This window comes from Narcine bancroftii, chromosome 4 (assembly GCF_036971445.1).
Source record: "Narcine bancroftii isolate sNarBan1 chromosome 4, sNarBan1.hap1, whole genome shotgun sequence".
Taxonomy (NCBI): domain Eukaryota; kingdom Metazoa; phylum Chordata; class Chondrichthyes; order Torpediniformes; family Narcinidae; genus Narcine; species Narcine bancroftii.
In genome coordinates this window covers 277,899,084-277,924,839 of record NC_091472.1, presented here as the reverse complement: position 1 = coordinate 277,924,839, position 25,756 = coordinate 277,899,084, and the positions used below count along the sequence as shown (strand labels likewise).

General features: G+C 36.8%; 1 protein-coding gene across 6 annotated transcripts in view; it reads left to right on the top strand.

Annotated features, from left to right (window-relative positions):
- The window catches only part of spopla (speckle type BTB/POZ protein like a), a 134,759-nt gene that overhangs the window by 63,590 nt on the left and 45,413 nt on the right, over window positions 1-25,756 (top strand). For 2 of the 6 annotated variants that reach the window (XM_069935126.1, XM_069935122.1), the window contains 3 exons: window positions 760-843; window positions 21,050-21,183; window positions 23,321-23,422. In XM_069935126.1, the coding sequence (XP_069791227.1) occupies window positions 21,106-21,183; window positions 23,321-23,422 (180 nt within the window). In that variant the 5' untranslated portion in view covers window positions 760-843; window positions 21,050-21,105. Of the gene's footprint in view, window positions 1-756; window positions 844-21,049; window positions 21,184-23,320; window positions 23,423-25,756 lie in introns of all 6 variants that reach the window. The other 4 variants (XM_069935124.1, XM_069935121.1, XM_069935125.1 and 1 more) reach the window with 3 other exon arrangements.

Here is a 25,756-nt window from a genome sequence, read left to right as displayed (position 1 = left end):
TAGGATAATAATTTTCATTGAATTTTTAAAAAATGGTTTTATTTTTGTGTTCATAGTCATAAAATTATCTGTCATAATTTATGTTCTTGCATCTACTCTATTGTCCTTGTTCCTCCACAACTTGCTCCAACTATGCAAAATCAGTAGCCCCTTTTCCACTGGCATCCTGTCCTAGGAATTAACTCAGAATTTACTGGGACAAGGACCAGTGAAAAAGGAACATTGTCTGAATGCTGGTATTAAATGACATCATTACACACCGGGGATTAACCACCTCTACCCCTACTCATATCCCCAACGTTTGCTGATGAGACCAGTGAAAAAGGGACAGCAGAAAGTCATCCATTTCCAATTGAAGGTAGAACACTCCAATTTCCCGGGGATGGGTGTGTTCAGTGGAAAAGCAATTAGTGTCCCAGTTAAGGGTAGTCCAGTGGAAACAGCACAAAGGGATTCCTATCCTGGGACACTGCACAGCCAATTAACTGGGGTGCCAGTGGAAAATGAACTAAAGTTAGGCGTTGTAACTTCTCGAATGCACTTAACTCTCCAAGTGCATAAGGCTATTGATTTAACGCAACATATCTTTTACCTTGCATTTCATTGGAAAGGTAAACTTGACAGAAGGCAAGAAGAATGTACTATTCTAATTAAAATTCTAAGTATAGATATTTAGCACATTTTTTGTCCTTATTCTGTTTGACATAATCGGATGCTGAAGACCGTTGTTGCTATTTGTATTTCTATTTTTTTCAGTAGGACTCACCACCCATTGCAGCCAACTTGCGCTATCTGGCTTCTTATGCACAACATTTTGGTTGGAGGAGAAAAACATCAACTCTTGTGAGTTCCGCAATCAATCTTGGAGTTTCTTATTTTGCTAATTAAATTCTGTTTTGTATTGTGTTCTTTAGATACTTTTATCTACACCTAAATCTGGGTAATTTATGGATGATATTTGTAGAAGAATTTAGACAAGCAGTGTGGCAAGCACATTACTTCTAACCTTGAGCAATTTTGCAGAAGGGTAGATATTTCACTGTAAACTACAGAATGGGCAAACTGATTTTCACTTTCAAACTATTTCCTGTGGCCATATTGTTCTGTCATAACTTTTTACTAAAGGAGCAGAATAAAAATCTTTGTGTAATCAATCTATAACTCAGTTGAGTGAAAACAATTAATAGCAGTGAGGTTAACAAAGAAAATATATAAGCAAACTGCAGACTTGTTATTTAACTGTCCTGTGGAAAGTCATCCATATTCCATAAAACTTATGGGCATTTAAAAATTGGTAAGTCGGATTCTGAGTAATTTTCTATTAGAAGATGGAAGTGAAATGTTTTAAGTCAAGTCAGTAATACTCCTCGGAAATTAGTATTCATTCTAACTTTCGATCCAAGAAAATAATAATCTTTTTTAGGAAAGCGCAAGAATAACAACTATGTTCAGCTAATTGTCTCCTTTTTATGCTATTTAAACTATTATTTGAAGGTAGCTAGCTACAAAGTTCACTGGGCTAACTACCAATCAGTTCTAATTTGAGAATAAAACTAGTGTCTAACTTTGTACAGGTACATGATCCGTTATCTGGAAACATTGGGGGGGACAGTGTGTTCCGAATTTCGGATTTTTCCGGATTCCAGAAAGCCCACCTGAATTGTGCTGCCGTATCCACCCCCAACCCCTTCCAGTCACCCGGCCGCCTCCCCCAAGCGCTGGCCCCTCAGCTGCCTCCCCCAAGTGCCGAGCGCCTCTCTCCCCACTTACCGAACTTTTGAGCTTTCGGATTTTAAAAGTCCGGATAAAGGATCGTGTACCTGTATACAACTTTGTTCTTGCTGCTGGAGGGGAGTGAGTTTTTTTTTCTCCCCTCTCTATCTCTCTCTCTCTCTCTCTCGCCCAGATACAGGAATTCCAAGCCAAGAAAGAGGATTCTAGCATCTCCACTTTTTTTGTCTCTTCAAGAATTCCTTGATTTACTAATGTTCATAATAGTGTCTGATGCACTTTGATTTATACATTACATTTATTTTTCACTGCAAAAGATAGCCCTTTGCCCCAAGGATTCAATGTGCATTTTGCCCAGCCTTTTGATTTGAAAGTGCTGCCTTGGAAAAGATTTTGTAAATCAAATGGCTTTATAATCATGTGCTAGTTGATTCGGTTGAAGGGTTGCTCCCCTTCTCTAGAACATCTAGCACTGAAATGTTTACTCTTCTACCTCCAAGGGAATTTGCCTCCATTGACCTGACTGAATTACACATCCCTCCCCAGGCAGATGTGAAGCTAGTACTGGATGATCTACACATTGTGATCAACAAACATCACCTAGTATCGTCTTCTCAGTCATTGCCAGAGACTCAATCAGGCGAGCTTAAAGAAGATACTCACAAACGAGCATGTCCCTAGCGACACCAGGGTATTAAGCACTCTTGCCTACTGCTACATCCCATTAAGAATGCCGACTGGTCCATTCCACATCTGCAGTTTGGAAAGTTGGATCACCTGGGTGTGTTCTTCCTTCCTGCTTATAGTCTAAAACAAGTGCACAGAGTCAACATTGAAGACTGTACAAAGATCATCTGCAGAATGAAAGAGCAGCTTCCAAACTGTCTAGAGTCTGTGGACTGGCCAACATTCAAGGATTTTGGAGCAGACTTGAATGAATATGCCACACTGATCACTGACTTCATTAGAAAATGTGTGGACAAGTATGCTCCAACTAAGCCTATCTGAGTGTATCCTAATCAGAAGTCATGGATGAACCAAGAGATCTGTAAAGACCAGATCTGTAGCATTTAGGTCATTACCAACACAAAGAGACCATTCTAGACCAAGGTGAATGCTCGAAAGCTATGTAAAAACATAGAGGAATTCAGCAGGTCTTGCAACGTCCATAAAGGGTAAAGATATATAACTAATGTCTCTGGACTGAGCCCTTCTTCAAGCTATGGCAGTGCTTACATGCCATTACGTCCTATAAAGTGACACTTAACTCTGATACATCTCTTTTCGACAAGCTTAATGTCTACTATGTTTGCTTTGATAGGGAAAACTATGAAGAATTGTCCCAATCCTCCCCAGCATATAGTGACTGTGCTCCCAGTTTCTGAGGCTATCATGAACAGAACATGGAGGGTGAATCTTTGAAGTGTTCACCCTACTTAACTATATATAACGATATAACAGTTTATGGCGTGGAAACAGGCCATCTCGGCCCTTCAAGTCTACGCCGGTTCACTCAAACAACTCCGCTTAATCCCCGCACCTATTCTCTGCCCATAACCCTCCAACCCCCTCTTATCCATATATATATCCAGCCTCCTCTTAAATGAAAGAATTGACTCTGTCTCAGCTATTTCCTCCGGAAGATTATTCTATTCAGCCATCACTCTTTGAGTGAAGAAGCATCCTCTAATGTTTTTCCTAAAATTTTGCTCACTTACCCTGAACTTGTGTCCTCTTGTTTCAACCTCCACTGCTCTCGGGAGGAAGAGTCTACTTGCATCTAGTCTATCTATTCCCTTCATAATTTTAAACACCTCTATCAAATCCCCTCTCAACCGTCTATGTTCCAATAAATAAAGTCCTAACCTATTCAATCTTTCTCTGTACACTAGGTATTTTAAGACAGGCAACATCCTTGTAAATCTTCTCTGCACCCTCTCCACCTTATCTATACCCTTTCTATAATTTGGAGACCAGAACTGAACACAATACTCCAAACCTGGCCACACCAACGCCTTAAACAGTCGCAGCATCACTTCCCAGCTCCTATACTCTATGCTATGATTTAGGAAGGCTAACATACCAAGTGCTTTCTTAACCACCCTGTCAACATGGGAATCCACTTTCAAGGAACTCTGCACCATAACCCCAAGTTCTCTTTGTTCTTGTGCATTCCCCAATGTCCTCCCCTTTACTACATATGTCCTATCTTGATTATTTGTTCCCGAAATGAAGCACTTCACACTTCTCTATATTAAATTCCATCTGCCAAATTTCAGCCCAATTTTCCTGACAAACCTTCCTTGCTATCCACCATTCCCCCTATTTTCGTATCATCTACGTATTTACTTACCCAGTTAACCACATCCTTGAAACCTGAACAAATCAACTGGCTGGAGTTTTTGCAGTATCTTCAACCTTTTGCTACAATGGTCAGTGGTCCCCACATACTCCAAAAGGACTTCCATTATTCTAGAGCCCAAGAGGAGCAAAGTGATGTGTCTCAACAACTATTGACCAATGGGGCTGCCGTCTATTGTGATGAAGTGCTTTGAAGTCAGTTATGGAGTATATCAAGTACAATCTTAGGAAACACCTTGACATATACTGCCTTTATGTAGCAAAGGTGAAGATACATCACCAACATTTCAGGCTTGAGCCCTTCATCAAGCTGCTTTCTCTAGTTTCTCCAGCATTTGTGTGTTTTTTTTTCACTTAACCACGGTGTCAACAGAATCCTCTGTTTTACCCCTACGCCAGACTGTTGTTCATTGATGACAGCTTGGTGTTCAACATTATGGTACTGGTAAAACTCGTGACCAAACTAAAGGATCTTGGACTTTGTTCATCTCTATGCAACTGGATCATCAACTTCCTCATCAGAAGACCCAAGTCAGTGTGAATAGCCAGCGTCACGTCCACACAGATTGTCAACTAGGGCACACAAGGCTGCATGCTTAGTTCCCTATTCCTTGTACACTCATGATTGCATGATCTGGTTTGGATCCAACTCCATTCACAAATTTGCTGACACCACCACTGTTGTTGGCCAAATTACTGAAAATAATGAGTCGAAATACTGAATAGAGATAGTTCACTGGTGCCAGAGCAAAGATCCTGCTCTCAACTTCATCAAGATCAAGGAGCTTATGGTTCATTTAGAGATGAGAGGCCAAGGTAGCATGTACAAGTTTACATTGATGGAATGATGGTGAAGGTTAGAGTCTTCAAATTCCAATGAATCCTTATTTCAGAAGACCTCTCCTGAAGCTAGCACATCAAGGCAAACAAGAAGTTGGTACACCAATGCCTCTAGTTTCTAAGGAATCCGAGGAGATTTGGAATGTCATGAAATACTTTTATCAAAGTTCTAGAGGTGTACTTTGAAAAATATACTGACAAATTGTATCACAGCCTGGATTGAGAATTCAACTCTTCAGTAATGCTGAAGGCTCCAGAATGTAACACAGAGTGCTGGTCTCCCATTCATTGAGGCAGTGCCTCAAAAAGGTAGCCAATATCATAAAGGATTTCCATCACCACGGCCATGGCATCTTCTTACTACTACCTTTGGGCAGAAGGTACAGAAGCCTGAAGGCCAGTAGTTTTAGGTTCAAGAACAGTTTCTTTCCAACAGTTATCTGGCTCTTGAACCTCCCCTTGTTACTGATCAGAGTCGGTGCAGACACTGCAAAAGGACTATCTACACTCTGGCAAATCATTTTTTTTTCCACAAGGTTAACTGATTTTCTATTATTTATCTTTTTGTGTATTTGCTTTCTTTTAAATTAAATTACCAGTATTTAGTATTTAGTTGATTTTAGTTGTTTAATTTTATTTTACGAAGTCCCTGTTTACTCCCTTTCCTCTATTGATGACATTTACCAGGAGTGTTGCTTAAAAGGTCTCAAAGAATTATAGAAGACCCTTTCCGTCAAGCACACAGTATCTTTGACCCACTACCATCAAGAAGGAGGTACACGTGCATCAAAATTAGGACCACCAGGCTGGAAAATAGCTTCCTCCCACAGGCTGTGAGATTGATGAACAATACTCTATTTATATTTATTTTAAATTATACCTTTATGTATATATGTGATTATTATATGCTGTGTATTGTTGTGGAAGTGTGAAAACAATTTGGTGCATTTATATGAAATGTAATTTATATGAAACAAATGTTATCAATTATCATTTTCAAAGATGCCCTTTTACATTAGAGAGCTTTCTGGTAAACATTACATACTGGCTTTGGATACTGAAATAGATTTTTTTTTAACCTCATCAAGAAAAGAGTCGATACTTGATCTAAATTTGGCCACCACTTTTATTTAGTATCACAAACCAAACATACATATCACTTTCAGTCGTACATTGAAGATTATATTTCTGATTGTTACTGCAATTGCACAGGAAGCCTTCAGAGCAGGCTAAGTTATTAGCATCTTCCCATAGCCATGTCAAATACAGTTAGAGTTCCTGCAGCAAGTTTTGACAGATTTGAATCAAAGTACTGTTTCTCCAAGAGTAACACAAAGCTGTGGATATTGTAATCTTGAGCAGCACAAAATTTCTGGAGAAACTCAACAGTACAGACAGCATCCATGGGTACAAATGGTCAGTCAGCATTTTGGATCTGAAACCTTTATCAAGGCTGGAGGGAAGTGCTTGATATTGCATATATAAAGGGGGAAAGAAGCTTGGGGAGTGTTTGTAGAGGTTCTTGTTTATTGCATTCTGTGTTGTTAGGAAAATGACATCCCTTGCCACCTGCAGATGAACTTGCCATGGTAAACTCACCCAGTCAGGCAAGTACAAACCTGTCGGTGACTTGCCCAGGCAGAATTAATGGCACGTGAGTTGTTGAATAAGAAATTTTGTTTACTGTAGGGAGTTGAACTTGTTTTTGTTATATATAGAAACTAGTCAAGAAAATGTTTCTTTGTTGTTCCCTTTTAAAATAAAAATTTGTTATTTGAGATCCAATTGTGAGGATGTTTTTATTTGAACCCAGGTGCCTTTATCATGAGTGTAAAGAAAGCTTGGTGCATTGCTTCTATCTTGAGAATCTATTTTTGAGATTGTGTATGAAAGTTCTCAAACAAGAAAATATGCTGATGCTGGGGTTGAATGCAACACACAAACGTGCTGGAAAAACTCAGCATCCAAAGGAAGTAAAGGTTAACCAACATTTCTAGACTGGGCTCTTCACCATCCTGCATGACCTGCTGAGTTTCTCCGGCACCTTTGTGCCTATATGTTTTATTTTAACATGGTACACAATTTTTTTTTCCCAATGAAAATAGGCAATCTATCATGTTGAAAGTTTTTGCTCTCTCTGAGATCAGGACCCTAATTGATGTATGAATGGAAATATTGTGCCTCTGAGCTCTATCCAAGTCATATAATGATTTTTTTTTTGTTGGTGTTTCATGATTTGATATGTTCAAAGAACAGGCAGCTTTCTTTAGTGGCCAGAATAAATAAAACTGCAAAAGGATCAAGAGAAATAAGGATTGAATAATTTTAACATTAATAATTTCGAAGAATTAGAAGAAATAATGCAAATAAAATACAAATTTGAAAAGTAGAATGAGGTCATGGTGCAAGCAAAGTATTAAGATGTTGGCACAAAAATTTTAAAATAGTTTCAATAATAAATGCCAGGGGTTAAAAGAAAAAAGTTAACATTTTGGAATTGGAAACTGCAACAGATGCAGATAAAGAAGAGGGAACATAAGGACAGATCAGTGATAGAGTGGAAGGTCAGGGACATTAAATATCAAAAAAATTGGCAGTAATAAAAGGTGGTCCTGATTTACAGAAAGATCGATAAATTAAGGAAACTCAATTAGTGGATGAAAAAAACTGGTAACATGAAATGAAAATGCTAGAAATGCAGAAGTCCCTTTTTAAAAGTTGGTAAAGAGTCCAGAAGACCATAATATTCTTGGGTCCCTTCAATCCAAGGGATTAAAGGTGGGTAAATATGGAGGAAGAATAGTATTTAACCAGTCTTTATTAATCTGTGTAAAGAGATCCTACTTTTCTCCATTGAACCAATCACCTATTCCAGTTTCTTACAATTTTTACCATATTTGAAACTCCACTAATCACTAAAGAATTTCTTGCCACAATTTGTCTTTTCCAATGTTGTGTTCATTTGCCCATTCAATTTGCTTCCAATTCTTGAACTGCCTTGTATGCCTCGTATTTAGTTTCCAAACATGTTAATCCCTAACAGTTAGATTTGGATGCAGCACTGATTGTTCTTTCCAGAGTAATTTGCATCATTTGACATGTCACATCCAGAATAAGAATTGAATTTATTGCCATGAACATGTCACAAAATTTGTTGCTTTGCAGCAGCATCATGGGTACAAATATTTTTATAAATTATATTAAAAAATAAATTAGTGCAAAAAGAAGAGAAAGCGAGGTCATGTCTTTGGGTCATTGTCCATTCAGAAATTTGATGGCAGAGGGGAAGATTCTGTTTTTGTGCTGCTGGATGTTCGTCTTCAGGTTCCTGTACCACCTCCGTAATGATAGCAGTTTGAAGAGGGCATGGCCTGGGTGGTGAGGGTAGAGACTGCTTTCTTAAGACACTGCTTCTTGAAAATGTCCTTGATAGAGTGATGCCCATGATGGTGCTGACTTAGTTCACTACTCTCTTTAGTCTTTTTCTGTCCTTTGCATTGGCATCTCCATATCAGATAGTGATGCAATCAGTCGAGAATGTTCTCCATGATACAGTTGTAGAAATATGCAAGTCTTTGGTGACGCACCAAATCTCTTTAAATTCCTCATGAAGTTGACACCAAGGAATTTGAAGTTTTTAACCCTTTCTACTGCTGACCCCTCAATGAGGACAGGTTCGTGTTCTCCTGATTTCTTCCTCCCATCACCCCCCCACCCCACCCCCGAAGTCCACAATCAGTTCCTTAGTTTTGCTTCCCTTGAGTGCAAGGTTGTTGCACCCCTCAACTAGATGATGCATCTTACTCCTGTTTGCCTCCTCATTGCCATCCGTGATTCTGCCAATGACCATGATGTCATTGGCAAATTTGTAGATGGCATTTGAATTGTACCTAGTCGTGGGTATAGGGAGAGTAGAGCAATGGGCTAAGCATGCATCTTTGAGGTGGGCCTGTGTTGAGATTGTTGGTGAAGAGGAGATATTCTTTTCAATTCATACAGACTGTGGTCTTGGACAAGGTCATGCTGGCCATCCTTTTCCAAATGCAAGTATATTCTAGCCTGCATGCGCACCCCCGCCCCCCGGGCCTGTGTACTTCCCCCCTCAGGCTCTTGCTCGTTCTCAGTCTCTCTTTCTCCCACTCTCTCGCTCTCATTTGTGCTCTTTCTCTTTCGTGCTCTCTCACATTCTCTTTCTCTCGTCCTCTTCAGTTAGTTTACCCAGAACTGATGTTAAGCTCACAGGCCTGTACATCCCTGGTTTATTCTTGCAGTCTTTATTTAAATCAAAGCAAAACATTATTCAAGTCTTCCAGAATCTCAGCTCAATAATGATGCATCTTTCTGGTTCCATGCATACACCTTGTTTATCTTTAAGAGGCTTCATTCTTTCCCGAGATTATCTTTTGAATCTATGGTGTTCTCCTTAACTTATCTGCCAAAGCTATCCTCATTTCCCTCTTTACTATTCTCTATACTGCTCAAATAATTTCAAGTCTATAAATGACGTATGCCTTTTTTTTGTCGTGACCAGATTAACAAATCTCTGGTCATCTAGGGTTACCTAATATTGTCAACCTTGCTCTTCACTTCAACAGGAACATACTTCCCCTTTCTCTTTTTAAAAATATGCTATTTGCCAGAGGCCCCTTGAATGAAGGGATTTTAGCATGAAATGTCAACTGTCTATTGCTTTCTCTAGCACTTTGTGTGTTGCTTGGTGTTGATTCATTAAACTACTGATTGTAGGAGGTGATAGGCGCAGCCCAAGGGTTAATTTGATGTGATGTTATTTCCTCCCAAGTTTAGGATTCTATTAGCCACACTTCAAAGATGTTTTAAAGAGACACTTCACATTTGATTTTTCATTGAATTAAGTTTCTTTTCTACAAAATAAGCTTCGTTGAGAACAACATTTTTGTTTACTGCCTTGATGCATTGTAGAAATGTTTGCACTCTCAGGAAAATTTCATAAATGCCAATATGACACTAACCCATATTTTACTTGAGTAGATTGAAGGGTGAATTTGAGGAAGAGAATTGCTATGCCCTTGTTCAATATGATGTCATAGAATCTTTTTAAATGCCCGTTTATATTTAAAAAAAAAAGCCACACAAAGCCTAGGTTTAGTATTTTCATCTCAAAGATTCTTCGTCTGTCTGTGTTCGTGTCGCCCGGTGTCCCTTACAGTAGAAAGAAAGAGAAGCAAAAGAACCTCAATCTTCCGACTTGTGTAGAAATCTACATGTTGTAAATTATGCAGTCATAAAATGGTGCCAAATTTCTCAAAATATACTAAATATTGAATGGGACTGCAATTCAAATTGCTAATTATTCAATTAAATATTTCATTAAGTTTTAAAAGAAAATCTTCTATTTTGTAGATATGACATTTCTGGCAATTAACTATTTTAACTAAAATATAGTGACAGTAGCATTCCCTGAAAATTAGAATTTGCAGATCATAAAGTGTTGACAATGGGGGACTGGGATAAATTTTGTGCTGCAGGTGAATGTGAATGATATTAGTGTTACCAGCTTCTTTCTTCAGTCTCCAAGATATCGACACTATTATTATGTTTAGTGGTACAGAGTTCATTTTCCCTATAACTTTGTTCATTTGAGTTGATCTAATTTCCCTGTACTTTATTGATGGGTAATAATGATCTTTTATGCAGCTCAGATTGATTAAATCCTTGTCAAGTTTTTCTATCCATATCCTATTTGAGCAAATATCATTGGTTGCAATTATCATTTTGGTTTGGTTGTTAAACACCAAATACAGCATCAGAGATTTTGGGTTTTTCCACACAGAATCACTTCCCTTTTATATCTTTAAGGGTAACGTAGTTAATAGTTATGGTAGATGGATGGTTGATTTTTGAATCAGAATTTATTATCACAGGCATGTCACAAATTTTGTTGTTTTGCATTAGCACCACAGTGCAAGTGTTAATATAAACCACCTTAGAAAATAAATGAAAAAAATGTAATACAGTGTCTGTGCTTCATTATTCATTCAGGAATCTGATGGGAGAGGGAAAGAAGCTGTCCTTATGCTGCTGGGTGTTCATCTTCAAGCACCTATAACTTTTTCCTGATGGTAGCAGAGTGATGGCCTGCGTGATGGGGGTCCATGAGGATAGATGCTGCTTTCTTAAGACATTGCCTCTTGTAGATGTCCCCAATGAAGTGTAGATTTGTGTCGCAGGCCAAGTTAACAACACTTCTTTTTTTCTTTCCTGTCCTGAGCGTTGGCACCTCCGTACCAGACAGTGATGCAACCAACCAGAATGCTCTCCACAGTAAATCTGTCGAAGTTTACAAATGTCTTCCGTGACATGCTGAAACTCTTCACAAAGTGTAGCCGCTGGCGAGCCTTCTTCTTGATTGCGTCGACATGGAGGCTTCAGGACAGGTCCTCAGAGATGGTGACAGCCAGGAATTTGAAATTCTTGACCCTCTCCACTGCTGAGCCCTCGATGAGGACTGATTCGTGTTCTCCTGACTTCCTCCTGAGTTCCACAATCACCTCCTTGATTTTACAACACAATCACCTTGATACAGGATGCTTAAGTTTTTAATTGCAGCTAATTTAAAGTTGATAAGATAACAAAAGGAAAGTTTTCTTTACTTAAGAATAATATGAGCCATGAGAGTTTGAGATATACACAAGTACAATGAACCAAAATTCTCATTTGCTGCAGCTGAACAAGTATGCAAGATGCATGAGCTTCAATAGTACACATTGAATGACTACAGTATACATGTCAAGGTGGAAAAGTCGATAATAAATTTAAGAGGATAGATGGATAAATATTCAGTTACTGCAAGAAAAAAAATGATATTACAATAGGCTGGAGTGGTTTGTGGTAAGGGAGATACAAGACCCTGATAGATGTTGGATTAAAAACTCTTCTTGAACTTGTTGGTGCCAGACATCAGGCTTCAGTAAGTTTTACATGAAGGTAGCAGCAAGATGTGATTGTAACTAAGGTGATGAGGATCATTTGTGATGTTGGCTGCCCCATGAGGCAGTGTCTCACGTAGAGCTCTTCAGTGGATGGGCCGTCTGCGTTTTTCTGCAGCCTTCCATGCTCCAAGCACTCTGGTTATGAAATTAGACCATGGTGCAACCTGATAGTATATTTTCCACAGTGCGCCTGCAGAAGTTTGATTGAGTATTCAATAACATGCAAAATCTCCTCCCATGGCTTGGAAAGTCGAGATTTTTAAATCTTGATATTTTGAATATTCTGCAATTGCTGGTGAAATCTTCATTTGTAAAGGTTTTTCATGTATCATTTTGGGTTCTGACATTCACGTGAATTGGAAGATTGCTCTAATACAGTACAGTTCCCTATATCCAAAGTGCTTGCGATCAGACGTTGTTTGGCTTTGGGTTTTTTTTTTCTGTTTTTTAGAACAAAACTGAAAAAAGAAAAAAATGGAGTCCCTACTCCTGCCTGGGAGCCTGAGGTGACTTTTTCAATGCAGACAAAACCACGCTGATTTTGAGAATTGAGTTGCCAGCTCCAGCTGCAGCAGATGCTGAAGACTTGGACCCAGCTCCATTTGGCATCTTCCCAGCTAGAAGCAAAGATTTCTTTTTTTTAATTGTTTTTGTAATCAAACTGGCACAGGCAGAGTGTCAGAGCCCCACAAGAGCAAGTGAGGTGTTGAAGTTTTTTCCATTTGTGATGTCATGTCGGCGTTTTTAAAAAAAAAGATTCAGTGTTTGGATCTTTTCGGAACTTTTTGGCCTACATTCTGATCCATTTGATGTTAATAATATTTCACAATAGCTGCAGGGATCGGGGCTGGGTCATTGGGTTTTTTGTTTGTCATATGTTAATGGTTTGAAAGAAAGTGTAGGTGGCAAGATTAGTAAGTTTGTACATGACACCAAAATTAGTACAGGTACATAATCTTTTATCTAAAATTCTAAAAACTGAAACCTCCAAAAACCAAACATTTTTTCCATGGATGTCATCTCCACCCCAAATCTCGTGTTTGGCGCCAAACATGACCCAACACAACCCACCCCTGTCCAGCGCAGTGTCTCAATGCTCCTACCAATCAGACGTGCCTCTGCTGCTCACGGATTTTGAAGACTGTGAAAATGTCAAAAGAGCTGCAGAGTCCCCTGTGGGTACAGAGAGAAACAGAAAAGGAAGCATCTGTCTTTATTGATAGCGCAAAAAGTAGATTTATTGCAGAAGCATGATCGTGGAGTATCAGTGCAGCATCTTACTGAAGGTTATGATATGAGAACTACCACCATATATGACTTAAAGAAGCAGAAAGATAAGTTATTGAAGTTTTACAGTGATGATTAGAAACTAATGAAAAATTGCAAAACATTGCATAAGGCAAAAAACACAGATCTTGACCTTGTGCTGATTGAGCAGTATTGACAGTGCTGCTGCTGCCCCCCCCCCAATCCAGCACTGCCACAACCCCCCCCCCCCCCAGATTGTTTTGCGCCAATCTGAAATCACCGCAATTACTTAACATTCTGCTGTTACTATTATTCTATTAATTGAAAAATTCCAATAAGTGTCTGGTCCCAAGGGTTTCAGATAGAAGATTATGTACCTGTACATTGGAAGGTATATTGAAAGTTCCAGAAGGATCCAACTGGTTTTGCTTTACAGCTTTCATTTAGTTTCTCAAATTGTATCCAACAAAACAGCAGATGTACTAGAAGAAAAACTGAAATCCTTACCCAAGCTTATCGCATTCTTCCACTATCAGACCCCTTTGTTCCAAATGCAATGATTCTCCAAAGGGAACTGGGATTTTGTGATATTTTTCATAATAAGGAACATACTTTGAGAAAGGCAAGATAGATTATTATGATGGAAAACAGCTTCATTATTTTTCCTATCATCCAGAGTCACTGTTCAGTTTCTGTGGAGGGAACTGAAATATTGTTTAAAGCATGTTGAATTTTTAAAAATATAATATTGAATTCTGTTTAAATTTGATTCTATAGGTGGTTAGCTTAAAATTGTGTAAATAATAGGATGGTTGACCATCTATTACAATTTCAACAAAAATACAAAGGGTATGGCATAATTTAACTAATTTTTGGAAAGTCCTGAGTCTTTTCCTGACTGAATCTCATGCTGTGTTTGCAGATTCATTGCCTGAGAAAATGAGATGAGAACTGGGAGATATTTGAAGAGAGAGAGGAAGTGGAAAGATTGCAGTTGGGGATGTATAATGAAATGATACAAGTTTTAAGATGAGAGAGAATATTAGAGAGGACAGTTTTTACCCAATAGATCTGTGTATTTTTAAAAAAAAATGAATAGATCATTGTAAGTTTGAGTAGATTTGAGGCATAAGAGAGTATAATTTTGGGGGAGTTAGTTAAGAGTATGAGCCTGGTCTCCACAGAATCTAGTGGGTGGGAGTGGTTTTCAATCACAACTCCTATAGATCAGGGGTATAATAACGTTCACCTTGGGGGGAGGGGAGGGTTTCTGTTTGTTTCCTTTCCTTTTTTTTCATTAGTACACCTAAATTTAATAATTATATTATGAAATAGTATTTTGGATGTAGGAGGAGTGGAGTTGGAAAGTTGGACAGTTATTAGATTTTATGAGAGTTTAGGTGGCTGATAAATTGAATTTTATTAGTATTAATATTAATAGGATTCAAAATCAAATAAAGTGGAAAAATATTTGTTTATATGAAAAAAATTAAAACAGACAGCTTTTTTACAAGAAACACATTTGACAGAAAAAGAACATCAAAAATTTAAAAAGAGATTGGGTAGGAACAGTAATAGCATCATCTTTTAATTCTAAGGCTAGGAGTACAGCAATATTAATTTTAAAATTACCAGTTAAAATATTGGATATTAATATAGATGTAACTGGGAGATACGTTATGGTTAATTGTCAGATTTATTTGGAACAATGGACTTTAATGAATGTATGTGCACCAAATGTAGATGATGGCAAAATTATGCAAGATGTTTTTATGAATTTATCAAATGCCAAAGGAAAAGTTATATTGGGAAAGGATTTTAATTTTGCTTTAGACCCTAAATTAGATAGAGTGGGAGATAGAGTGATGAAAAAATAAGGAGGCAAAAATGGTAACAGATTTGATGAAAGATATGGATTTGGTGGATATATGGAGAAAAATCCACCCAAATTAAAGATTATTCTTTTTGATTTGAAACATTTTCTTGGATAGATATATTTTTAATTTCTGCACAACTTCAATTTAGCGTATAAAGAGTGGAATATTAAGCATGGGTTTTATCAGATCATTCATCTTTAATTTTGTTTATTTCATTGGAAGAAGAACAAAAGGTAGGTTATAGATGGAAGTTAAATACTATTTTGTTGAAGAAAATTGAGTTTTTTGATTTTATGAGGCAACAGATAATTTTTTTTCTGGATTCTAATAAGGATTCAGTTGTGAGTAAGTTTGTATTATGGGATTCAATTAAGGCATATTTGAGAGGTTGAATAAGTTGTACTTCAAAAATAGAGAGAGAATATATGGAACAAATAACTTAATTAGATAAAGAAATAATGAAATTGGAGAAGGAAATTCAAGTACATAAAGATGAGGAGAAGAGAAAATTGTTAGAGTTGAAGAAATTAATAGTTAATGCTGTGCAGACATATAGAGTGGAGAGGGACACGGCAAAAATATTACTAGTTGGGTGAAAGGGACCATAAAGTTTCATCATGGCAATTAAAAACTGAGCAGATTTCTAGAACAATATTTGCTACAAAGAAATGATCAGGACAGATAACATAAAATGCAGGAAATAAATGATAATTTTAAAGACTTTTATGCTAAACTTTATTGTTTAGAGCCAAGAGAGATGATAATAAAATAAGAGATTATTTGAGACAAATTAAATTACCAGTGTTAAAGGAGGACAAAAAGATAAGACTGTCTGAGAATTTTTCTGAAAAAGAAGTTGGAGACTCTGATGTCTCTACAGAATAATAAGGTGTCAGGTGAAGATGGTTTCCCACCAGAATTTTATAAAGAGTTTAACTCTTATACACCATGGAGGTATTAGGTCAAATGAAAGAGGTTTATGATCTACCTGAATCTTTTCAAACAGCATTAATAACTGAAATTCCAAAAAAATTATTGTTTACAGCGTTCATATAGACCTATATCATTATTGAATACAGACTATAAAATGGCATCGAAATTGTTAGCTAATAGGCTAGGTGAATTTTTGCCAAAATTTATAAATTTGGATCAAACTTGTTTTATTAAAAATATGAAAGCAGCAGATAACATAGTTAGATATAGCACAAAATAGGAAGATTCCTGCGGTAGCAGTAGCATTAGATGCAAAGCATTTGATCGATTGGAATTATTTGAGACATTTAATGCTTTTAGGATTCCAAATACTTTTATAAACTGGATAAAGGCATTGTATGATCAACTAAAATCAAATGTGATAACGAATAGACAAATCTCACAATCCTTTTTACTTGAAAGGTCTTCTCGACAAGGTTGACCATTACCAACCTTTTTGTTTGCATTAGGGATTAAACCATTGGGAAAAGTAATTGGAACTGATAATGAAATTAAAGGTTTTGAAGTAGGTAATAAAGAACATAAAATTAGTTTATTTGCTGATGATGTTACAGTATATTTAACGAGACCAGAAATATCTTTAAATAAGTTGAACGAGAGATTAAAAGAGTGTGGGTTAGTATCAGGTTATAAAGTGAATGTTGATAAAAGTGAAGCTACCCTAACCCTATGGTGAATATGGATTACTCTCAATGTAAAAGATTTACAAAATTTAAATGGAAAATTAGTAGAAATATAAGTAATTTGTTTCAACTAAGTTATTTGCCATTGTTAACAAAAATTAGAAGAGGATTTGATAAGATGGAAAGATTTACCAATAACGTTAAAAGGATGAATTAATTGTATTAAAATGAATATTTTTCCAAGAATACAATATTTGTTTCAATCATTGCCCATTCAAGTACCAGAAATTTTCTTTTGAAACTTGAATAAAATAATATGTGAATTTCCTTGGAAAGGTAAGATGTCAAGAATTGGTTTAGAAAAATTAATATGGAAATTTGACCAAATTTTAAGAATTATTTTAAAGCAGCTCAATTGTCCTCCTGTTATCAATGGGATGAAAAACCAGCTTGGATTCAAATAGAAATGAATAAAATTGGTGAAACTATTCTGGAGTTAATTTTGTATAAATGGAATTTTAGTCGTTTAAAGGAACTAAAATATTTTTAAACATGTTTTAAATATATGGAATATAATTCATATTGAGAGAGAAATTAAAAATTATCAATACCAAAAATGTTGTTAAAACAAAATCAACTTCTTCCTTTAACTTTGAATAATTCTTTATTTGCTAATTTGTACAGTAAAGGTGTACAGAGAAGAAAAGATTGTTTCTTTGGATTTTTTTTCTTAACTTTTGATCAATTAAAAGATAAATACAATATACATAATACAATTTTTGCATATTATCGATTAAAATGTATTTGAAAAAAGATTGGGAGCAGATTTGAGACTCCCAAAACAAAATCAATTTGAAGATGTAACAGATACATAAGAAATTTATTACTAATAGGTATTTAAAATTTATTACTAATTTGTATATAAAATTACAAGAGACTGTAAAGAGAAAAGATTTATATAAATCAAAAAGCAGATGGGAGAAAGATTTAAATATACAAATTCAGGAAGAGATTTAGTCAAAATTGTTATGAAAGTTACGAACAGTAAATGTTAGATATCAAATGGTTCAATTTAATTTTATTCATCAATTGTATAATACGCCACATAAGTTAAATGGACAATCCTAATTATTAAAATAAGTGTTTTCGATGTGCTAAAGAAATAGGGACTTTTTTGCATTCAGTGTGGTCTTGTGGAAAAAGTGGAAAGGTTTTGGAATGAACTGAGTTTATTATTAGAGCAAATTATGAAGATAAAGATACCAAAGGATCCAAGAATATTTTTACTTCGAGATATTTATGAAAAGGATATAAAATTGAAATTGGAAAAATACCAAGAATTTAAAAAAAAATTGCAATAGCAACTGCAAAGAAATGTATAGCGATATCATCGAAAGATGATAGAGAAGTGTTATTGTTGAGGAGAAAGAATTTCACGACTAACACTAGGGTAACACTTCAGAAGAGTTTATTAGAGAAAGATATCTCTGAGAGCAGTCCCTGTAACAGCCAGGGCTCAGCTCTGAACTACACAGTTGCACAGCTCGAATTTATAAAGTGAAGTAAACAACCTAGTTTGTAAAGTCATCAGAATGGGTTCCAATGATAATAAGGAGTTGATCACATGCCGGGAAGTGAAGGTTGTTCAAAGAACATAGTGTGGTTAAAGTATTTATTAGAAAACAAAGAAAGTTATCTAGAGATATTCTTTAGCAGACTTATCTGGAGTGTGTAAGGTAAAACATCATGAGATGGGAATGTGTAGGGAGTTACCCTGTACAGGGCAGTAACAAGAAGGGGAGGTGTCCTTGTACTCCTGTTAGGTAAAACATCATGAGATGGGACCGGAGAAGGAGTCACCCAGTACTAAGGAGTAACAGAATGCATCCTTGTACTTACAAGATAAGAGAGACATTGATGGATTGAGAGGCAGGAAGCTAGCAGGGAAAGGATAGCAACAGTTTTAGTCATTGGACAAGTAATGATATGATGATGTTCTAAGCATGTATCCAAGGGTATAAAAAATCACCATTTTGCTGATAACGGCAGAATGCATTCTCCGACTAACTTTGTTAGTCGCAAGTGTTACAATCCGGTAATAAAGAACAAAGAACCCTGATTTCGACTCAGCCTGGTGTTTGTCTCACTCATTCATGAACAAAGCAGACCTAACAAGTGGCACCCGGGACCAGAGGTCCTTGTGGTTTTCCCCCTTGCTGACTCATTCCATTCTCACAAACAACTTTTATATCATGCCACTAACCCCTTAAGAGTTACTCTGCCATCTACAGTATCCCTCCATTTTGCAAATTGCTTCCATGGTTATTAAGGTGATGATATAATGAGATGCAAAATGTATACCTTTGGAAAAAATTACGTATAGTTTAAGGAATCAAGTTGAATTTTTTTTATAGCAAGACATTAAGAAGGAAAGCATATATGGATTTTATGGATAATTTTCTGTCCACCTCTTCTATATTATCCACTCCTCTTAATTAGTAATTTTAATAACAATTAAGGATTATATCTGCTAATATTGTTGTATATTAAATGGTAGGTATTTCTTTTTCCTTTTCTTACTTTTTGGTGGGGGGGGGTAGGGAGAAAAATATAAATGTATTATCATTGGTTATGGATATTTGATTAATGTTTTATTCATTTTTTTCCTGTAATGATCCAAGCAATTCAATAAAATTTTGGGAAAAAATGCGTTATGGCGTCACCAGTAGAAGTGTCCCAGTTAGGCGTGTGAAAAGCAAAACCCCCATTCCTATCCCAGGACACTAAACGGTTAATTTAATGGGATGCAAGTGTGAAAGGGACTTAAAGTCATTAAGAAGGAAAAGATGAGCTTTGAAAGAAAACTAGCAAAAAGTAATATCAATAAGGATACTAAAAGCTTTTGCTTTGTATATTGAGTTTTTATTAAAAAAAGCAAGAGTAGATACAGGACCGATAGAAAATAACACTGGAGAAATTGTAATGGAAGAAGAGATGGTAGAGGAATCTCCTCTGACGTCATGACACGAGAGGCTGCTTAACAAGACGAGAGCATATGGAATTACAGGAAAGGTACTTGGATGGGTAAAGCAATGGCTGATCAGCAGGAAGTGGTAGAAATAAAAGTATTCTATTCTGGTCAGCTGTAGGTTACCAGTGGTGATCATAGGGGGTGATGTTGGGGATAATTCTTTTTGTGTTGCATGTAAGTGATTTGGATTGTGAAATAAATAGCTTTGTGGCTAATTATACAGATGACACAAAGATATATGGAGGAGCAGGTAGAGATATGGAAATGAGAGCTGCAGAGAGATTTGGATAAATTATGTGAATGAGCAAAGAGGTGGCAAATGAAATAAGTTGTTGGAAAGTCAGGCACTTTGTTAGAAGGAATAAAAGGGCAGACTATTATTTGGATTGGGGAGGTAATTCAAAATTCAGAGATTGCTCCATGGAAAAGCATAATGAGACGACACTACAGGACAGTGACCACGACAGTGGACCAGTGAAGTACTCGCACAGGCTGTGAGCTGCATGTAACTTGGTGTCAAAGGACTCTAGCTGTGGTCAGCTGGAGACTTACAGCCGAATGACTCTTGCATGCTGCGGGCTGTTGATGACTTGTGACCCAAGGACACACTTGGGCTGCTGGCGACTTATAGCCGAAGGACTGGTGCTGTCTGCGGGCGACACCATCAAAGGACTCTTGCAGGCTGTGAACTGCTGGTGACTGGCTCTTGGGAACCAGGTATCAGAACTGGGATTCTGAGGGCAAGAAGTTTTCCCAAAGGGGTTTGGGTGCTGAAGGCTTTATTGTTCTCAGAGGTTTGGATCTGAGCTCAGGTTGCCATTGGATTAGGCAGGGGTCTGTGTAGCTGCAGACACTACAGGAGTGCCAAGGATACCCAGGGTCTCTGAATATATTCTTTTGTTTTTCTTTCTCTTAGTGTAAGGGGTGCTGGGCAATATTAATTGCAATTCTTTGTCTGCCTTAAGATGTCATTGTTAAGCTAGTTGGAGCTAATAATAAATTACTGGTACTCTTTTATTAGAGCACCCATTAATCTTGGGAAATTCCACTCAGTCATTTGTACTGATGTTGGAATTTATCAAAATGAAAATTTCACACCTTTTGATTCCTTTTGAATGGCATTAAAATTTCAAGATATTTTAAACAGAAGATTGAAAGAGCAGTTATTTTTGTGTGCGTATTTGTGTGTGAGAGAAAATTAATAGCAGAATGGATTTGTCACATTGAATGAGTATTTCATTGGTTTGGACAAAATCCAGTAATTTGGAATAATTTATTAAACTCAAATTCAACTGCATGGAATCTTTTAATTTGATTCTGTCCCACACATTCTGCATAATTAGATGTTAGTAACTTACCTGTGCTTCATTACAGGAGGAACCCTGAAATTTGAGGTGGCATCTCGGTTTAAAACGGTGGACAAGCTGGCAATGTCAAGGGTTCCAACACCCCCTCCGCCTGGAGAAATGTCCAGTGGACCTGTGGCAGAGAGTTGGTGTTATACCCAGGTACTGTACATCCAGGTGTTTTTGTGGATAATGCGTGGTGAAAAAAATTTAGGTTTTATAACACTTACCTGACTGTTGGCTTTAAATTTGATTTGTTGCACTTGATAGTTGGGCGTGAACAGAGAGACAACTGTGTGAAACATTCTACTGCAATTGAAAGTTCCCAAATGGGTATAAGCAATGGTTGCTAATTTGGTACAGGTATAGTACACCGTATCCAAATACCTGAAATATGAAAAGATCCAAAACTTTTTTTGCCTGTGGTCCCATAAGTCAGAGTTCAGAAATCCCAATTGGAGAATGGAAAGTAGCGAATGTAAGTAGTGTATTATGAATGTAGATTTTTCAATATATGTCCACTTCAGTTAATTTGTGCACATGTAAACATTTGTATTAAAATGTGAACACATGTATCTTTAAGTCTGAGTGAATGAGTTCATTTTTAAATGATGTTCCAAAATCCAAAACACTTCTGGTCCCCGGGCATTTTTGATATAGGGTACTGTACCTATATTTGCATCTTATTTGAAATGTTCACTCCTGATTCATTGCAGATCTTTTGCATATCCAGTTGAAAAAAATAGTGATCCCTATTGGTATTGCTGAAGCAGAGACTAAGGTTGGTAATCTTGCTCTCCAGCCTTCTCTTCAGTCTCCTGCGACAGTCTTCTATTGTTTTAATGTTTCCAGCAGTTTACTCTTAATATCTCTCAAGTTAAAGAAAAGCCAATATAATATTCTTGTGACATTGGTAAAACTGCACAACAATTTTTTTTTCTGGAAGGTTTGCTTCCTTTAACAAAATAGGGGGATTATGATAGACAACTTCAAGCTGAACACAAAGATAATTTCAGATTTGCCGTATCACGTGGGAAGTTGGAGAAACATTAAATTCATTTTTATTGAATTTAACATGTCGAATCGCATAATACTGAGCCAAGCTCTGAGGTTGACCGCACATGTTGCACAACAAATGTGTGGAGTCCAGATTTGTCTTGGTCACCATTTTAACACCAAAGTAGAGCTCATAGGCTTTCTTAAAAAGTTCAATAAAGCTGCATCTTTGAGCCTTAAGCATATACTCATCACAAATGTTATAGAATGTATTGCAGCTGTTGCAACATTGATGACATTTCTGCTGTATTGAATATTCCTGAATACAATAAATGCTACTGTTAACTATACTCATAATATAGTCTGAAGAACATGTGCATCAACATGCATTCAATCAATATCAATGTAATACATAGCATCTGTGTATGTGAAGTGCTTTTATAGACAAGTCTGTATCTATCCTGACTATTACTCTGACCTAAGACAAAATTTGCATAGCACTTGCACTGAGTGCATGCCCAGGTAAGCTTGAACTGACCAAACTAGCTGGCTTTGTGGGCAATGTTTTAGTTGACTGAAAATAGGACAGGAAAGCACAATATAGGTTATATCTTTTTTTTTTAAAGGTACATATTAGGAACATTTTAAAGTGATTTTCATGATCAGCAGCCCAAAATCCATTGTACCCAAATGTTTGCAGGAAGAAAAATCTTTGTTGTCCAGTGTAATTTGAGTAATTTTTCTTATCTTTACTTCAGATAACATCCTATCAGAATTTGTGGAGTTGTGCAAGTTTCTTGATATTTATTGAATGTTGCATATTTTATTACCAGAAGTTTTGGCATAAAATTAATGCATTGGATTGAAGAAACTAGACAACAGATCAGGAATGAGCAAACCACATCAAGTTATTGGTCAATTTTAATTTTTAATTGAATTTATTTTAGATATACAGCACTGTAACAGGCCATTTCAGCCAAAGAATCCATGCCGCCCTAATTACACAAATTTAACCTGTTTCCCTTTATTCATTTCAAATGGTAGGAGGAAATCTGACCCCCCCCCCCCCCCCCCGGGGAATGCCCACACAGGCATGGGGCAAATGTTCAAACTCCTTATAGACAGCACTGGATTGGAACCCTATCCTGATCACTGGCGCTGTAAAGGCATTGCGCTAACTGCTATGCTAACTGTGTCTTTCAAATTTTGTCTACTTGAAACTTCTGGGCTGAGTAAGAAAAGAAGAATAAATTGTCAGTGCTAGGTGAGCACTGATGGAATGTTTCTGAACCTTGTTCTTCAGCCAGGTGTATGTGATTATGGTTTCCAAAATCAGATTGTGGAACCAACAAGCAAGAAAACTATTTTAGATCAAGTATTCTGTGATGAGAAAGAGTTAATGAAGGTAAGAGACTTCAGGGAACATGATCATAATGTAAAGAAATTTCTAAAGATTGAGTGATCTAAGTAATCTGAAATAAGTCTTATATCCGAAATGAAATTCAGAAGGTTTGTGCATGAGATAGCTTTTTACAAATTTGTGAGGCATTTTACAAGTAACATCCTTTAAGAAAGCAAAGTACAGGAAAAACATCCAGCTGTGGCTATCAAATGAAGTTGATGATATTAGATCAAAAGAAAAGCCTTTAAACATTACCAAAAGTCTTCTGAGATTTGGGAAATTTTCAGAATTCAGCAAAGACAGAGCAAAACAACAAAAAGTGTAATGTAAGAGTAGGCTTAAAAAAAAACTCAGAGCTATTATACATAAAAGGTGATTAGCAAAAGCCAGCCCCTTACATACTGATACAGGTAAAATTATGCTGGAAAATAAGGAAATATTTTTTTTTAAAGTATTTTGTTTTTGACTCGAAAGAATATGTTCTTCAAGTAGTGGTAGGATAATCGCTTGTCTGGAGAAAATGAGAAGCGCAAAGAAATTGACATTTGAAACAAAAAAAATGGGGAAGTTCATGGGACTGAAAAGCAATCAATCCCAGAATTTAAAGTCCAGCATCTTAAGCTCTAGTTGATATTTTACACAATCTTAGATTCTAGACTGCTCCCAACGTTTGGAAGGTAACAAATGTAACTCTACTGTTTAAGAAAGAAGAGAGAAAATAAGAATTTTTTGACTAGTATTGGGGTATGGAGCTATTATTACGATAATAAAAAAGCTACAGGTACTCCCCAACTTACGACCATAATTGGGACCAAAGGATTGGTCATATTTCATAATGGATGCAAGTTAGAATTTTGCTTGTGCATGTGGAGTTCTGCGGTCTTAAACCAAACTTTTTAATAAAATCCTATATTTGACAAACTGTAACATGAATACAGGGCATGCAAGAGCAAAATGTTAGTACTTACTTTGTTAGTCGGTGTCCAAGGTCCATAGGCTGGGCATGGCCATCTTGATACCTGTACCCATGTGCGAGTCTTTGGTTGGCACATGCGCAAGAGTTAAACAGCCTGATGATATTGAATTTGTTCCCTTAACTCTCACGCATGCGCCAAACAAACTTCAATATGCGAACCCTCCACGCATGTGCCAACCGAAGACTCTCACATGAGCACAGGAATCGAGATGGGACCACCCAGATTATGGACCCTGGGACACTGACTAACAAAGTAAGTACACACATTTTGGCTCTTACATGACCTGTATCCCTGTTATAGGTTGGGCAAATACAACATAAACCAAGTAAATTTTATATATTTTTTTAAAAATTTCGGACATACGTGAGGATGGCCGCATGTTGGGGAGTATCTGTAGTTGGAAAATTATGAGATTAAGCAGATGATTGGTTATATGAAGGATTACGTATCACAAATCTATTATCAGAGAGATTGCAGACTAATTGAGGCATTTAGATCTTCATGAGGCCTTTAATAATTACTACAAAATTATCATGCATATATATGAGGATTATCTACTGACATGGAATGAGTATTGATTAAAAGACAGGAAACAGAAGTTGGAATAAGTGGGTCAATTTTGAATTGGCAGCCTGTAACCAGTGGTGTGCTGTAAAATTAGGTGCTCTCATTATAACACTGGACAACAAATTTATTTAAAAAATTTTGCTTCCTGAAATTAAATTGGGGATTATGATAGACAACTTCAAGGTGTATCATGCAGGAAGTTGGAGAAATATTAAATGAACTTTTATTGAATTTAGCACCTTTAATCCCGTTACGATGCTGATATATTGCGTGAGTTCAACTGACATAAAAATGTTTTTCCACTGATTTTCATTTGTACTTAGCATCTGATGGCTCTCGTGTCAGTGTTCAACCATAGTCAGCCAGCATTGATGGACTCCATTTGCCCTGATTACAGCTTTTATTTGGAGGAGGGTGTGGTTAACTGGGTAAGCAAATATGCAGATATGAAAATAGGGGGAAAATAGTGAGAAAAGTTTTGTTGGATTTCAGAAGCATTTGGTTTGTTTGGAAGAGTGGGCTGAAAGATGGCAGATAGAACTTAATGTAGACAAGTGCGAGGTGCTGCATTTTGGAAAAAAATAACCAAAATAGGACATATGTAGTTAAGGGGAGGTACGCAGAGGAACAGAGAGGGTTATGGTACAGTTTATTGAAGGTGGGTTCCCATGTAGACAGGGTGGTTAAGAAGGCATATGGTATGCTGGCCTTCATAAATCATAGTATAGAGTATAGTCGCTGGGAAGTGATGATGCAGCTGTTTAAGCCATTGGTGAGGCCTGGTTTGGAGTGT